Source organism: Molossus molossus, unplaced genomic scaffold (genome assembly GCF_014108415.1).
Source record: "Molossus molossus isolate mMolMol1 unplaced genomic scaffold, mMolMol1.p scaffold_m16_p_10, whole genome shotgun sequence".
Classification (NCBI taxonomy): domain Eukaryota; kingdom Metazoa; phylum Chordata; class Mammalia; order Chiroptera; family Molossidae; genus Molossus; species Molossus molossus.
The window spans coordinates 30,373,193-30,389,685 of NW_023425345.1; the positions used below are offsets into that span (position 1 = coordinate 30,373,193).

General features: G+C 40.6%; 1 protein-coding gene across 11 annotated transcripts in view; it reads left to right on the forward strand.

Moving 5' to 3' along the window:
* Positions 1-2,048: 2,048 nt before the first annotated feature.
* Positions 2,049-16,493, forward strand: part of PLEKHA5 (pleckstrin homology domain containing A5) — a 220,876-nt gene continuing 206,431 nt past the window's right edge. For 7 of the 11 annotated variants that reach the window (XR_004958362.1, XM_036252694.1, XM_036252685.1 and 4 more), the window contains exons 1-3: positions 2,098-2,200; positions 2,350-2,429; positions 4,746-4,803. Coding sequence is in view for 9 of the 11 variants with exons in the window: in XM_036252694.1 (XP_036108587.1) it covers positions 2,109-2,200; positions 2,350-2,429; positions 4,746-4,803 (230 nt within the window). In the remaining 2 variants the exon portion in view is untranslated. Of the gene's footprint in view, positions 2,201-2,349; positions 2,430-4,745; positions 4,804-15,059; positions 15,293-16,493 lie in introns of those variants that run through there. The other 4 variants (XM_036252684.1, XM_036252689.1, XM_036252693.1 and 1 more) reach the window with 3 other exon arrangements.

Genomic DNA, 16,493 nt, shown 5'->3' on the forward strand with positions numbered 1-16,493 from the left:
TAAGTCGCTACGTTTTTTTATTTACTGCTTTTCTTAAATTTGGGGACATATTATAGAATTCTCCTTAAGATTTTAGGTTACCATTTAAGCACTGCCAATGCAGTGTATTAAGTTGCATGTTTTTATTAGGTGAATCTCTTTCATTTTTTGAAATATTCCTTGCACTAATGAGTCTTAAGAATTCAAAGATTCACAGGTAAAAGGAATCCCCATACAACATATGGTCAACTAAAAGACTTCTCAACAACACACAGTCAAAAAGTCAAACATAGTTGGACTAAGAGCTACTAAAATTATGATGATGAAAATATTCACTTTAGATTTTTAAAATTTGTAATGATAGCACAATATAAAGTCAATAGCTCTTGATTTTCTTACTATGCTATGTCCAGTAATCACTGATGCTAATGTGGAACATTTCCTGCTAGTTATTCATTGATTTAAAAAAAAAAAAAAAAAAAAAAGTCATTTCCCCTCCCCCAGAAACTGGGCAGGAGATAAGATGTAAAAAGTAATAAGTAGTGAAATTAAAGAGGGGAATGAAAAGGACCAAAAAGAAAACATTAAAGTGACGTTATTTTTTTCCTTCCTGTTTATGCAGATAGATAGGAAAACTATAGCAGTAATTGCAGACTCCTTTCACCAAAGACAGAATGGCCTTGGGAATTAGAATAGGAGAGAAAAAGTCCATAAAACTGCATTCTCATCCAGGCCTCACCTGACTTGCTGGATATGGCTTTGGCCAAGGTCATTTACCGTTTCTGTGTCTTAGTTTCCTTAAACATTGAGAAAGATTATTTGACTCTCTGAGCTACTGGGAAGATGAATGAGATAATCCTTTGGGGGCACCCAAAAACTGGTGAGAAAAAAGGTACTATAAGAATACCAAGTACAGTGGTACTATTATTATTGAACTGTGGATCCTGTTGGAATGAGTCATCTTGCTGCAAAGATGCATAAGCAATTCCAAGTGTGGCTGAGGACCAGACACAACAGAAGAAGCAAGTACTCTTAAGAGGTGTTAAGGGAGAAGATCTCATTTGCAGTGAAATGTGCCCTTCTCTAGTTCAAAGAACAAAAAGGTGTGTGGGTTTGGGGTGTGTGAACAAGATTTAAAAAGTAAGTATAGCAATGTGGTTATACAAACACTTTCAAAATACAGTTTGAATTTAGGCTTTGCCACTTACTGCTACGACCTTGGTCAAATTGCTGTTTCTATAAACCTCACTTTCCCCTTTCGGTTAATGGGGATTATAATGTGGGGATTTAAAATGTACACCCTTTCAAGGACTCTCTAAAGTTAGCTATTAGTGTAATTTATGGGAGATAAGGAAAAGTAGAAATCCAGATTGACACTAAGTAAATCTTTTTTAAAAAAGGTAAGAGACAGAGGCAAGTTTTTATTTTGTAAAACATGATGTGATTTAAGGGGCCTAGGAAGAGGAAAATTTGTTTTGCCAAGTCTCAATCCATTTTCTATTTCACTGGTCGGGTAACTCGCCAAACCTTTGATATCTGGAGCACAAAACACAAACAGGAAAAGCCTTCCGTGTGCTTTAATAAAAACAGCTTTCTATTTTAAAGATACATATATTTGAAAAATCTCTTGGATATCCAACAGATCTCATAAAACAAAGCTCATGTGCAGTGCTTTTGTTGTTCTAAAAGGGAGAGCCATCAGGAGCGCGGGGATTACGCTCTCCTCGCGGGGCGCTCTGGGCTGGGAAGCCTGGGGCAAAGCCCAGGGGGCAGAGCGCGTTGTTTTTTTTTTTCTAACGATCCTGAACCTCCGCTGGAGCGCGGGAGGGGCGCGAGGGAGGGGTCTGGCCGCGGGGCGCGGCGCCGCTCGCCCATCCCCCGAGCGCGCGGCGGGGCGGCCGGCCGGCGGCCGCGGAGGATGCGGAGGGGCGGCGACGCGGGCCGGACCCAGCCGGGGCGGCAGGGCGGGCGCCGCCCGAGGGGGTAGGGCGCGCGCGGGGGCGCGCCGGGCTGGGGAGGCGCGCTCCGGCCGGCTGCTCCGCGCTCCCTTCGCTCGCTCGCTCGCTCGCTCCCTCCCTCCTCCCGCGGTGGCGGCAGAAGGCGGCGGCGGCGGCGGCTGGGGATCAGACATGGCGGCGGATCTGAACCTGGAGTGGGTCTGCTCCCTGCCCCGGTCCTGGACTTACGGGATCACCAGGGGCGGCCGAGTCTTCTTCATCAAGTAAAGAGCCGGGGTCGGCGCGGGGGACCGGAGGTGCGGGAGGCTGGCGCGAGGGGGACAGCGAGCCCGGGCTGTGCCGCTTCAGCCCCCTCGGCTCCTCCCGCGCCCCCACTCACGCTGGGTCTCTGCCCCTTCTCTCACCCCTGCAGCGAGGAGGCGAAGAGCACCACCTGGCTGCACCCCGTCACCGGCGAGGCCGTGGTCACCGGACACCGGCGGCAGAGCACAGGTAACGCTGAGCCCGGCCGGGCCCGAGCGGAGTTGGGCTCCGCCGGGAGGAGGCGGCAGAGCCCGGGCCGCCCGCCTCCCGGCAACCTGCCCCGGGCCGCCGTCCCCCGGAGGCGGCGAGGTGCAGCGGGGGCCGGCCGGGGCGGCCGCAGGTAGAGGGGTCGCGGGGACCCCGCCGCCGGACTTCTCTCGAGTCCCTGGACGCCTCTCTTTTCCGCAGCCTTTCATCACCACTTGCAGACGGCGCCCTCTTCCTGCGCTCTCTCCCCATCCCAACCTGGACAACCCCCCATGCCCCTAGGGTGGCCGATTCCCCTCTCCCTGGAATCCTGAGTTTTTCCTCCTGAAGCCACTTCTGAATCCTCCTCCCCCCACCCCCCTCCCAAGTCTCCCCCTTTCAAGTCTGCCCCTTTCAACCTTTAGGAAGTCCTTTCCCACTCCCCTCCCTGCAGCCCGGGACCCTGCCTCTGGTCCGCGGGGATAAGGTATTCACATCCTCTCCCTCCTCCTGGGAGAGCTGTGCAGCTTCCTCCTCCTCCCAGGTGGGATTTGTGGGTAGGTGGCTGATGGAGGAGGAAGAGAGGAGTTCGGGGGTGCTGCGATCCCCCCTGACCGAGAGCTGCTCAGGAAATGCTGGGCGCTCTCCCTGCTGCCGCGGGAGGAGCATTTGCAGCCGCAGTTGCTGGCCAGCCAGATTCAGAGCCCCCCGCTGCAGCACAGGGGTTGCACAGACCGCCGGGAGGCGGTGGGCGTGCAAGGGGGTGTCCCGTGTGTGGGTATTTGGGCCCTAATTGGAGGGGATTGGCTGGGAGGCAGATCTCCCCGGTGCCTTTGGTAGCTTGTTTGAATGCTAAAATGTGAGTTGAGCTGGAGACGGGCGGATTGTAGCTTCAGTGCTGGTCAGGCGTTTCTTTTGTCATTCTTTGTTTACATTCGTGAAACTTGTTTGTCTTTGAAATGGAACATGTGTTCACTCACTGGCCTGCCTCTAATTCTGGTGATTGGCGAGGCTTGGGAACAGTTTGGGTCGAAGGTGAGGCCGACCACAGCAGTCCTTCAGAGCGGCCTGTCAGGATACTACTTTCTCTCCAACTCGGATTCTGTCCTCTTCAAGTTGCCAGGATATTGAACAAACCTGCCTTTTCTTTTAAATCTGGAGTTCACTAAAGTGACTAATGTCTCTAAATTTGTAAAACGGTGGAGGAGGAAAGGGAAGGTTAGTGTAGCAAACATGAGATTACATTTTTAAGGCATTTCTGACTAATAACACCGTCATATTTAACTCCCCACAGCAGTCTTTGACTGAAATATACCTTTCAGTGTTTTGCATACATATTTCAACTTTGCTGGCCTCTTTGCCTTATGGATAGTAACAAGTTTATTTTAGAAGACTCTATAGTATTTAAATTATTTAGCCTAATTATCTTGTGGATTTGTTTCTTGCTTATTATGGTCATGTGTAATGTAAATTTATATCCCGTAGATTTGATAACATTGACACCAAAGAAAAGTTTTATTCTCTTATGTAATTTCACGTTAATTTTTTTGAAATATGACGATTTTTTTTTTTCTTGGCTTGGTTTACTTTGCTTTGACTCTGGTTTTATACACACATCAATCAATGACTTTTTGTTTCAGAGAGGTACTATGATTAAATCCAAGCCACTAGTCATTTGTAAGTAATATGTAATGAAGTTACCATTGGTTCATCTGAATTATTCCCAGGTTTATTATTTGAAACTTGACATCTCAAAGTCAAGTCTGTAGAAACACACATGTGTAAGTATGTGATGTCAGATTTCTTTTCCCCTAATTTAGTTCTTAGGAAGTTCTTTCTCATCAGTGAAACTTCCTGGATGGATTCATTTATTTAGCTGAAAGGTATGGTCTTAAATAGACACAATCTACCTAAGGAGGAGGTGTTGCCTTGTATGCACAGGGATTTTTGCTTTTTGTTTTGGGCCAACCGTTCATGCATATTTTACCTAGGATTAGAAAGCTCCCGTTTGATTTTCGGATGTCAGAGCATAGTTCCTCTCCATTCTGATCATTAAAGTGTATACCCATATCAGAAAACCTACAGTATTGTGATGCTTTTCGATTTGAATTGCCATTTTCCCAAAAATGATGTTATATCTACTGTGAGTTTTATTACCAGCCCAACACTTTTTCTTTCTTTCTTTCTTTTTTTTTTTTTTTGTTAGAAACCTACTTAATAAATGGAAATAGCTGATCATGGAAAGGAATAATTAAAATGAATGAAACTTATTTTGCTTCCTATTGAAGTAATGCTAATTGTGAAATGTGTGTTTTTTAGATTTGCCTACTGGCTGGGAAGAAGCATATACTTTTGAAGGAGCAAGATACTATATAAAGTGAGTTTTAAAAATATTTTTTTTCCTTGGTAATTTGAATGCTGTGATTAATCTTCAGTTGCATAGTTGTATGTCTGATAGGATTATGATTTCGATTTATCATATAACATGGACTTTTTATCCTTTATATGGTGTTGGAATTTTGAGAGAAAAGATGACACTCTTAGTTTTTTTAATGTTATTTGTCTGGACAGTCATGATTTGGAAATTAGATCATTTATGGCCACAATAACATTTTTGGTCCTTCTGATTCCTTGGTGATACACTATTATAATATTTTTGTCTTTGGCATGTTATCATCTTTTTTCTTTTTATGTGAATTCTGTTCATGTGTTTTTTGATCAGAGCTGTTAAGTATCAAAACTGATGGAAAGCTAGGTTATAGTTTGATGAACAATGACAGAGCTGAAAGTAAAAACAGATACTATTTCACAGATATCTGTTGAGCATTCTCTGTAATTTGCCTCAGTTTATTTAAATATATCTAAGTTTTTATAAATTATATCTAAATGTGTTACCGATGTTTGTGACTGAATAAAAGGCTTCTAGTGGAGCATGCAGAGAGATGACCAATCAGTCCTAACCTTTAATTCTATAAAATATTGAACTGATTTCTATTCATAGTTAACTTGGAGACAAATACAATGCTTGAGGTCAAATTAGGTAGGAAAAATTTTGATCCCTCAAGGGAAACTGGTGGTTTTTCTTTATTTTAAATTAGAAGCTTGTTTACTTAAGAGCTTGTTTTTGTTATTTTAAAATATTTTGCTTAATTTTAAGGAACTGAAGCTTGAAGGAGAATATAATATTTGGTTGAAATGTCAATAGTTTATTAATAATAACAGGTATCTCACTAAAGTTACCTTTATTTCATTGGTCACTGTAAGGTATTTTACTAAGTGACATTTTTAAGATCATGTCATACTTCCACTAAATTATAATTACTTGTGTGGCTTTAATATTTCAGAATGATATTTATATGAAATGTCAAGGGATATTTATAGGTATTAGGAAAGCTTGCTTTTGGATGTAGAAATAGAGAAAGCAAACGCGGTACTTTTGGATATTTTTCAGTTACATCTTTTATTTGAAGATTGTGTTGGACATTATTAGATGGCCTAAAATCTAAAGTATAAGTAAAGCACAGAGAGTCATCAGGTATTTTTTCTAGAGGTTATTTTCATCTTAATTTAATGTGTTTGTTACCATGAAAAGGATGCTCCTTTTTTTGAATGTAGTCTTGATGTTTCTGAAGAGTTCATTTATTTTTACACAGTATCATTTTAATTACATAAACGTCACTGATCTTACAAGAATAGGAGTAATACAACAATCCTCAATAATGTTTAAATTCTGTGATTGTGTACATTCTTAGATGAATGTTTATTTGAGAGTGCAAAATGTTATTCTGTGTGGGCTGAATATGTATGTTTTAATTTAAAACTAAGCTGTTAGAGAGACTGAGTTTTCTTTTGTTTAGCCCTTTTGATTAGACTTTCTTTTATGTCGACTTAAACAAATTAAAATCTTATTTGAGTGTCATGCCTAAGTAAGTTCCTCAGGAAAATGAGGACAATATTAAGAAAGCTGTAATTTTATGCACCGGCTGGTTTGGCTCAGCGGTTAGAGCGTTGGCCCGCGGACCAGAGAGGCCTGGGTTCAGTTCCCACTAAGAGTACGTACCTAGGTTGCAGTATGTCCCCAGCCCGGTTGGGGTCGCCCAGTTGGGGTCATGTGGGTGGCAACCACTGATGTGTCTCTCTCACATTGCTGTTTCTCTCTCTTCCTCCTTTTCTCCCTCCTGCTCTATCTCAAGATAAAAATGCAAAAATGTCCTCGGATGAGGATAAAAAAAAAAAGAAAGCTGTAATTTTATTTTAACCCTGAGGACATTTTAAAACTAGTGGTTTTTAATCATGTAGTATTAAGAGACAGCAAATAATTGTGTCTAAATGTAACAATAACTAATTTAGGTTATGAAAGTAATATGTTTTAAAAATTGAGCGTATTACAGAAAATCGCTCATTAAATTTATTTTATGTGAAGTGTATGATTTGTTGAATGGTAGATCCCAATGTTTCTCCTTTCTGGGTTATATCAGAAGATTAATTTCTTTTAAGATTAGTTGTATTCCTAATGTAGGTTGTAATTTCCTAGAAACTTTTTACTTACTTATGTTGCTATGAGCAGTTAGGGATGCTTTATCATTCTAATAACGATAGCACTACTTTTCTCTTAGAGCTTACAGTTTGCAAAGTGCCTTCACGTATATTACCAGGTCTGGATTTCATTTTAATCATGAAAGTAGTCGGAAGTTACTATGTTCATTGTCATACTATATAATAAAAACAACAGAAACATGCCTTTGGCACTTACAAAGATAAGAAGGTGAGAATTAGCAGGAACATGAACTATATTTAGAATGTTCTGAGTAGAAGAAAGGATAGGACTCCAAAGAAGGAAAGTAATTAATATCGGTGAATGTATTTCTCTTTGTTGGTTCTTAGATGAAGAAAGGTTATTGACAAAATGATAAGAAAAAGAGGTGGTACAGTGAGCATAGTGGATTTTGTTCACATGGGCAGAGGGAAGATAGACCAAAGAAAGACACATCAGCCTCTTGCTTATTCCTAATCCTCTGTTCCTGGGAGGCTCCTTTAGCAAGAAGAGAGAGCTAAAGAACTTGAGGAACATCTCACTCTCAAAATTATTTCTCTCATGATCACATGTTGGTTATTGCTCATAATGGCACATTGCTAAAAAGAATTATCTTTGGATGATATTTTAGTATTGACGATTGAATCAATGTGAGTGGTAAGGCATCCCAGCAGGGAAGAGTCAGAAAAGCTGGACAATGGTCTTTTTTGGTTAATCTTCACCTGAGGATATTTTTCCATTGATTTCTTGATAGAGTGGAAGAGAGGGAGGGAGGGGGAGAGAGAGAGAGAGAGAGAGAGAGAGAGAGAGAGACACTTCAATTAGCTTGCCTACTGCATGACCCCAACTGAGGCCAGGAATTAAACCTGAAACCCAGGTACGTGCTCCTAAACCTGAATCAAACCCATGACCCTTCATTTTGCAGACCGATGCGCCAACCACTGAGCCAAACCAGCTAGGGCTAGACAATGGTCTTAAACCTCTTGAATACTTTGAAGCTCAGTCTTCCTATCTTTTTTTTAATCTTCCCTTCACTGTCTTCTACCTTCCCCCACCCATCTCAGTCTTCACATCTTTAAATTAGGCTGGCTGAAAAAGGTAGCTTCTGCCTGCTGGTGCGCCTCACTGGTTGAGCATTGACCCCTGCACCAAGAGGTCGCCAGTTCCATTCCTGGTCAGGGCACATGCCCAGGTTGTGGGCCCAATCCCCAGTGGGGGGGGGTGTTCAGGAGGTGGCCAGTTGATGTTCTCTCTCATCGATGTTTCCTATCTCTCTCTTCCTCTACCTTCCTCTCTCTTTAAAAAGTAATAAAGAAAAAAACATTTTTTTTAAAAGGCAAGTTCTAAATTCTATCCCATTTTTTTAAGTTTCTTTGAATTTTTCACTATTCTGTTAATTTACCATAATCTACAAAATAATGAACTCACAGTGCTAAGAAGATATGGTGTGGTAAACAGGGAAAGCCACTTAGCTTTTCTATCTTGCTTAACTATTTTAATCTCTCTTTAAGCTTTTACAGATAAGTATAAAATATGTAGTGCTAGAGTTATGTGTCCTTCCTTCCTTCCTCCCTCCCTCCCTCCCTCCCATTTGTACTTTGGTTGCATATCTTCCCTGCAGAGCTGCATGAAAGTTGATTGTGCTAATGTCAATAAGGGACCTGATTAGAGTAAGAGTTGTACAGATGTGAGTTGGATAATCAGTTTATGTTATACACTTTTTGAAATTGGTTTTTAATAAAAGTTTACAGTTAGGTAACAGAATATGTAATGTAGAGAATGTATTGTACTCTAAATTCATTTGGCCAAAAAAAGGTTAATATTTGAAAATTAATTCTTTATTTTAAATATAAATGTTTAAGATTTTTTTTTTCTGAGAAAAGTAGTTTTTCTGTGTACCTTAGGCTAGCCAGCCTCTCAATTATTTTATTACGTGTGTTTGTAAATACATGTACACAGAGTTTGAATTTGATTGTCGAGTTTCTATATTGCTTTTGAAACTTAATTCATGTACTTATCTTTTTTTTTATCCTCACCTGAGGACATTTTTCTATTCTTTGTTCAGGTAGAGTGGGAGGGGAGAGAGGAAGAGAGAGAGAAACATCGATGTGAAAGGGACACATCGAGTGGCTGTCACCCGCACGACCAACCAGGGCCGGGGACAAACTGCAACCGAGGTACATGCCCTTAGCGGGAACCGAACCCCAGTCTCTCGGGACCGCAGGCCGACGCTCTAACCGCTGAGCCAGACCGGCCAGGGCTCATGTTACTTATCTTTAGGAATAATTGTCAGTGAGTTTTATAATTTATAAAGTCAAATATCTTAGCCTGTAAAGTATGGAAAATAATTTTATTTCTATTTTTATTTTTTTTATCCTCACCCGAGGACCTTTTTGCATTTATCTTCAGATAGAGTGGGGGGCAGGGAGAAACATCGATGAGAGATAGAGACACATCGACTAGTTGCCACCCACATGACCCCAACCAGGGCCGAGGACAAACTGCAATCCGAGGTATGTGCCCTTAGCGGGAACCGAACCCTGGGCTCTGGTCCATGAGCCGACGCTTTAACCGCTGAGTCAAATCGGCTAGGGCTGGAAAATAATTTTATATAGTCAAAAGTTGTAAAGCTTTCTGCTTACTCCTTGAAAATATCACTTAATGACTCTGTAATGACAGGTCATGGTAACTTATAAAGGGTGTGTCATTGACTGCTCCTTTGTGCTTCAAAGCTTTAAGGTAGTTAACTAAAGAGCCAAGTAGATCTTAAAACAGTGTTCTCTGAATAGTGAGAAACTTTGTTCTGGTTATTTAAAGGTCATTTTTTCATGTGGCAGGATGGGAGATGAAAAAATGCCATTGTAGGATAATAAAGTAGTATGTAAATTTTGGGGTTACATTTTCATACTGTTTTTTCCATGACTTACTGTTGTTTTTATGTTATGAAAATTGAACTTTTTCTAAGATATGCAAATAGAACAGTGTTTGATTTTTGACTAATGAAGTTTTATTTTAATATCTGCAATAGCTAGATCTAATGTGTGCTGAGAATTTCAAAACTAACCTGCAGTGAGGGGAATTCTTACATGAAGTAGCCATTTAAGGTTGTAAGTGAGAGGAAAAAATGTCCCTTCATGGATTATTATAATCTATAATATGAGTGAAGGTGGGGAACATAAAATAATTGCCACAAGAATGATAGAATATATTACTGTGTATTTCATACTTAAAATTGGTATACCTTAGTACTGAAATATTATAATTGGATTTTGATTACTAAAGCAATAACTGTATATGGCTCAGAAAAATTCATGAACGTTGTATCTCTTTTTCATATTCTTAACAGTTCGGACTGTAATATGTAATTCTTAGGAGGGCAGAGCACTATATACTGATTCGGTGGGCACAGCACAACTGCGAACAGCTCTCAAGTAGTTTGTAACAGGAAGACGTATTAAAGGAAGGAGATGCTGTAAGAAACACGGACTTATTTAGTGCTAGGCATTTCCGCGTAGCATTAAACTAATTTAATCTTCATGATAGCCTTTTGCTATCATTCTCTTTCTTTTCTATTTTTTTCAGATGATGAAACTGAAAAAGAGGTTAAGGATCTATTGTAGGTCATATACCTTCACTCCTAGTCACTACTATTCAAATTAAGGGTTCTGGGCTAAAACCCTTTTATACTTAAAAATACAGGGCAGTATTAGCAGGTTCTACAATATGTATCCCTCCATAAGTTGGTTGTTTGAGACTGTAGGTATTCTTTGTTTTTTGTTTTTTCTTTATTGATTTTAGAGAGAGAGGAAGGGAGAGGGAAAGAGAAACATTGATGAGAGAGAACATTGATTGGCCACCTCCTGCATGCTCTCCACTGGGGATCGGGCCCACAACCTGGGCATGTGCCCTGACTGGGAATTGAACCGGCAACTTCTTGGTGCATGGGACTTCTTGGTGCATGGGTCAACACTCAACCACTGAGCCACACTGGCCAGGCTAGAGGTATTCTTTCACAGAAACAAGTGCAGTGGTTAGGTTAGTAGACCAGCCTATAAATAAATAAAAACTTATTTAACCTTCTAAAAACCTGTTGTCTGGTATTATATATTGACAGGGTCTTGGAATTCGGTCATTCCTTTTTCATCTACTCAGGAGTGCCTGGTAAATGCCAGGCACTATTCCAAGAGCTTAGAAATTAACGGGGTTACCTCACTATAGGAACTCTGCCTTAAAATGGCATCTTTATAAAGGGAAAGAAGAGTGTTCTGTGACAGATTAGGAATATTTACCATAAATAACAGTGTTTCAGTGATAAAATGCATTTAGAGTTTCAAGGCTGGGGTTCCAGGGCTTCCTACCACAGTGTATTTTATTGTGGAATCTACTGTCTTTTTCAGTCCCAGGACCACTGCTTAAGACCAGGGCAGCCTGGTGTCCCCTCCTTGGAGTTCCCGTGTACAGCTTAATGCCTAGTGTCCAGGCACCCTCTGAGTAAGCCTTGTCCAAGATGATGAGAAAATGCTGGCTCCTAATTTTGAAGGAGTTAATTGCAGTAGAACAAGAGGAGTCTCCACAACTCAAGCAGTTGCATTTGAGAACCCTTTCTGGATTTCTCAAATGATTTTTCCCCTAATCTGGATAGACTCCTTTGTGTGTGTTTCTTTCTTACTCTCAAAAGTTGATGTATGTTTAGGAAGGGGGAAGAAATGAAGAGTAGAAAAAGATAAAATTGGTTGTAAGAGCCAGAGTTGGAGACCCTGGAGAGTAGCGGGATGTAAACCTCCCAGTCTGCCCGCCTCTGTCTGCCCTGTAAAAGACAGAGTTCTTCAGCATTTGTTGACAACTGCTCTTCTCCTGTGATCTTTTCATTTTTCTATGACAGATAAATGCATAAGTTGGTATTAATGGTGAAAAGTTATATGTGTATATGTGTATGTGTAAATTGGAGCAATAGTGTGAAAAAATGATGCTAGTTGTCTGTCAGATGGTGTCATAAGAAATCGAGAGGAAGAGGCAGATTGGCTGGGCTGTCCTGAAAGGGCACGAAGGAAGGAGGTAGGGGTTGCTAGGCCTGGGGATATGGATGGAGTTCGCATGGGTTGATGTACATGAATGATAGGATACATTCATAGGGGCGAGGATATGTCTAATGTGTTTGACAAATAGTGATAACTTCCCTGCTCGTAAATGATATCAGCATAGGAAAATGCTAGGATGATGGGAGGTAAAACTAGGAATACGATTTGGAGCTATATTGTGTCTGATCTTTGAATGTCAGGTTAAACTTTTTATTTTCTAGGCAAACCATCGCAGATGTCTTTTGGTGTAGCATTAATAGTGTAAAGTGGAGGTTTTAAGGGAGATTTTAATATAGGCAACATGGATTAGAATGGGACAAGCCTGGAATCAAGGAGACCACATCTGGGTCTGTTGCTATATTCTAGGCAATAGTTGCTTGAACCAAGTAGCAGCGGGAATGGAAAGGAAGGGAGGCCATTGATCAAATATATTAAAAAGGAGTTGACAGGCCTTAGAAATTTTGTTGAACTAGGAGGTTGACAGAGAAAGAGAGGTCAAAAGCCACTCAAAGCCTTTGTGTCTGAGTGACTAGAAGAATGATTGGTGTCCCCTTGACCAGAATAAGGGAGTAGGTGGTGGGGGAGGAATCTAGGTGGAAGTGTTAGTGGTGGTTTGATTTTTGAGCTGTTGGGCATGCACTTTGGGTAGCTAAAATCTGGCCTTTCCATAAGACTCCCGGCATTATTTTCTATTCCCTTATGAATAAGAAATGCAGCCCCCACCCCCTGCTCCCCAAATCCTATCCCAGCTACCTAATTGACTATGTATATTTAGAGACAAGCTGGGAATGCCATTCATCCACCTGTTATTTATTTAACAAATACTTACTGAGTATTTACTGTGTGCCGAGTGATTTAGGCTTTGTCTATGAACCAGATGTGGACCTTACTCTTAAGGAGCTAATAGTTAAATTAGTGGGAGAGACAATAATAAAATAACCACAAATATATCATTGTAGACTGTGATGATTGCTGTGAAGTGTACATAATGCTTTGACCAGATATATTTTTATTTATCCTCACCCGAGGATATTTTGGCCTTCATCTTCAGATAGAGCGAGAGGGAGGAAGAGAGAGAGAGAAACACTGATGTGAGAGAGACACATTTCTGACTGCCACCCACACGACCCCTACTGGGGTTGGGGACAAACTGTAACCGAGGTACATGCCCTTAGCAGGAACCAAACCTGGGTCTCTCTGGACTGTGGGCGGACGCTCTAACCATTGAGCCAAACCTGATGCTCTGACCGCTGAGCCAAACCGGCCAGGGCTTGACCAGATATATTGAGAGGACATGGTACAATATGGGGGTTACTGGAAGAGGCCTTTCTCACTAACAGAGAGGTGAGCCTGCCTCTGAAAGTTCAGCGGTGAAACCCCCACAGAGTGGATCTGAACAGAGCGGTACACAGTCACCTGAAAGATGAAGAAGAACTAGTAACTTGGCTTGAGATTGGGCCATAACCTGTGTTGCCATATCTAAAGAAAGGCTTGGGATGGGATTGGTTTGATGTGGAAATTTAGAAAAAGTAGTAAAACTGCAGCTGAAGTTACTGACTACCTCAAATAGAGATCAAGGCTTGACCAACTGGTTTTGGTTATTATTTCAGTGTCAGTGGCAAGGTGTTCCAATCAGTCATCCACTGATGCATTCTTTCTTTCATTTGTCTCCACCACATTTTGAACCCATAATTATATGCCTTGGTGATTAGGATACATCACTAACCAAAACAGACCCAAAAACTCTACCATTCTGGGGAGTGGGATGGTAGGGGAGAAAATGTCAAAATAAACAAGTAAGTGAACTGTATAGTATGTAAGAATGTATAAATGTTATAAGAAAAAAAAAATAGAACCAAGTAAGAGAATCTGGGGAGGAGTGATGAGAGGTGTAAAGGGAGAAAAGGGAGGTGAAATCAGAAGTAATGGGCCGGACTCTGGGGGGGCCTCCTTGGTGGATGTGGTTGGCTTTTACTCAGGGAGATGAGCTGTTGCAGGTCTGAGCAGAGGAGGAGACAGACACGTGGAGCCCCTCCCAAGCAAGTTCTGTCCCTCATCCGATTCTCTCCTCAAACTTCTTAGTACTTAACAGGATTATGATTGAATATTTAATTGTGTAATTACTATATTTCTTTTAAGCTGCCAATGATTATCAGTTACTATTGATTTAATAACAGCTTTTCGGGGGAAAAGAGAGACATGACCATATTATATTAAATAACCCTCAATCCTTATTTCAGAAACAGTATATTTTAAAAGTATGTGTTAGAATCAAGGCAGCACTTAGTTTAATACCTGTCTGCACACCCTCCATGTGGTAGGTAAGCTTCATGAAAAACAGCCTTGTTCACTGCTGTGTCTTTCGTCCCTAAGCCTTTCTCATAGTAGTTCCTCAATAACTATTTCTTGATGGAATGAATTTTGATGATGACAATCAAGTTAAGTTCATGCTATTCAGAAACTATATAATTTGGCTTTTGTGAAATTTAAATATTCTCCTTGTGACATTTATCCATCCCAATATGAGTTAGTAAATCAGCTGTTTATCAAGTTTGGTTTATGTGATTCTGCTCAGAGGCCTGATGGTAGGACCACATCCATGACAAAGCCAAGATAGTGCAGAGACCTGTGAGGCCTGTTTGGAGACAGTCAAAACCCAGACCTTGCCATTGACCGTGCTGTTTCCATTTAGAAACCTTCACAGTTCAAGCTGCTGTGGTTTCCAGAGAACAAGGGAGATCTTTACTGTCAGGAAGAGCATGGGCAAAGCGAGTGTAGACCAAATCTGAAAATACTGAAGTCAGTGGGTCCTATAGAGACCTGGGAGAAGTAGAAAGTAGTCCTCATGTTGTACAGGTGGTAGACTTTCATGTACCAATTGGGGAACTCCTTGGCCACTTGGGAGAAACCTCGGTGCTATTTGGGGATGATTCTCTGCAGTGGACAGTAACTAGAGGCACCCAAGAGAAGCCCTCCGGCCTTCTCACTGCTCTTTAAGGAAGCTTTTGCCTTATATTTCAGGAGGAGTAGTTGAAGATGTGCAGGATGGTGTAGGCCTGGACCTGTGAGAATGAAGAGGAAGTGTTGAATTCTGAGCAAGAAACAATAGAAACCAATCCTATACTGGCTCCCATGGGCAAGAGAGATTGAGGAAACCAAGGCAGTAGAACCTCCCTGTGATGAAAACCCCACCCTGCTATGGTAGGCCAGGGATTCCCTTTGGTCCTGAAATTACTGGCCACTTCAGAGAGGAACTCCCCAAACAATGTCACTGCTTGAGTACAGGCTATCAAGACTCGGTGATACTTCCCATTGATGTTGTGCGTGGGTTTTGTTTTCCCTGTCCCTTCCAAATGATTTAGATTCGTTATGCATATTATTTGTTTGGATAGGCTTGGTCTTAAAAATAAAAAGGGAGAGAGTTTACCTCTGAGACGAAACATAGATTTAGTCTTCATATTGAATCAATCCCAACGGGGTTTGCTGAACTTGGTTGAAGATGCACATAATACCCATTTTATTAAATATTGTAAAGCTGTTTAACCTAGAATTTAAAACTGGTGAAATAGGACAGTATGGCAGTCTTGAAAAGAAATAAGGAATTCCTTGCCCAGTTTTTATAGTACAAAGCAGTGATAGAGGGAAAGTAACATGTTATACTTAGTGTCGATTTTTTTCCTTGTAGAAAATCTATCTGTTGTACTGCATTTATTTTTTAAAAGTTGTTCTACCACAGAATATAGATGCATTGTAATAATTATGGCATTAAAAAATTTAGTTAAGAAATGTTAGAGGATTCCAAATTAAACAGTGAATCTATCAAATAAATAATATGTCTCAGTTTAGTATGTGTGCTTTTCTTCCGACCTGTTTTATAACGTTGTGTGTTTTCTGATTATAGAAGTAATGCATTTTTATTATAGAACATTTGGAAAATACTGGAGTGTAAAGAAGGAAAAAATAAAAATCACCCACTCCTGTATGCACGGAGAATGTTTATTAATATTTCTGTATATATGCAATCATATGCATAGATCTTTTTAAAGATTTGGGTCTTATTACTAATACTGTGTTGACTACCATTTTAATTAAATTTGTATTGTGTCCTCATGTCATTATATATTTATTTAATAGATTTTTTTTTACTAATTATGATATTCTGTCTTATGAATATATAATAGTTTAATTATTCCTCTGTTTTTAGATGGCTATGTTTCCAGCTTTTTGCTGTGAGAAAAATTCTTATATAACATTCTTATGTGCACGTCTGTTTCCTAGACTTGGAATTATTGGGAAAGGATATGAGCTTTTTAAAAGGTTCATCACTTAACATTTTGCTAAATTGCTCTCTAGAAGATTTGTACAGATTTACGTTCTCTCCTACAGTGTATGAAAGTACCACCATTTCTTCATACCTGCAATAAATATACTCTTGATTGGACTGATAAAATGTAA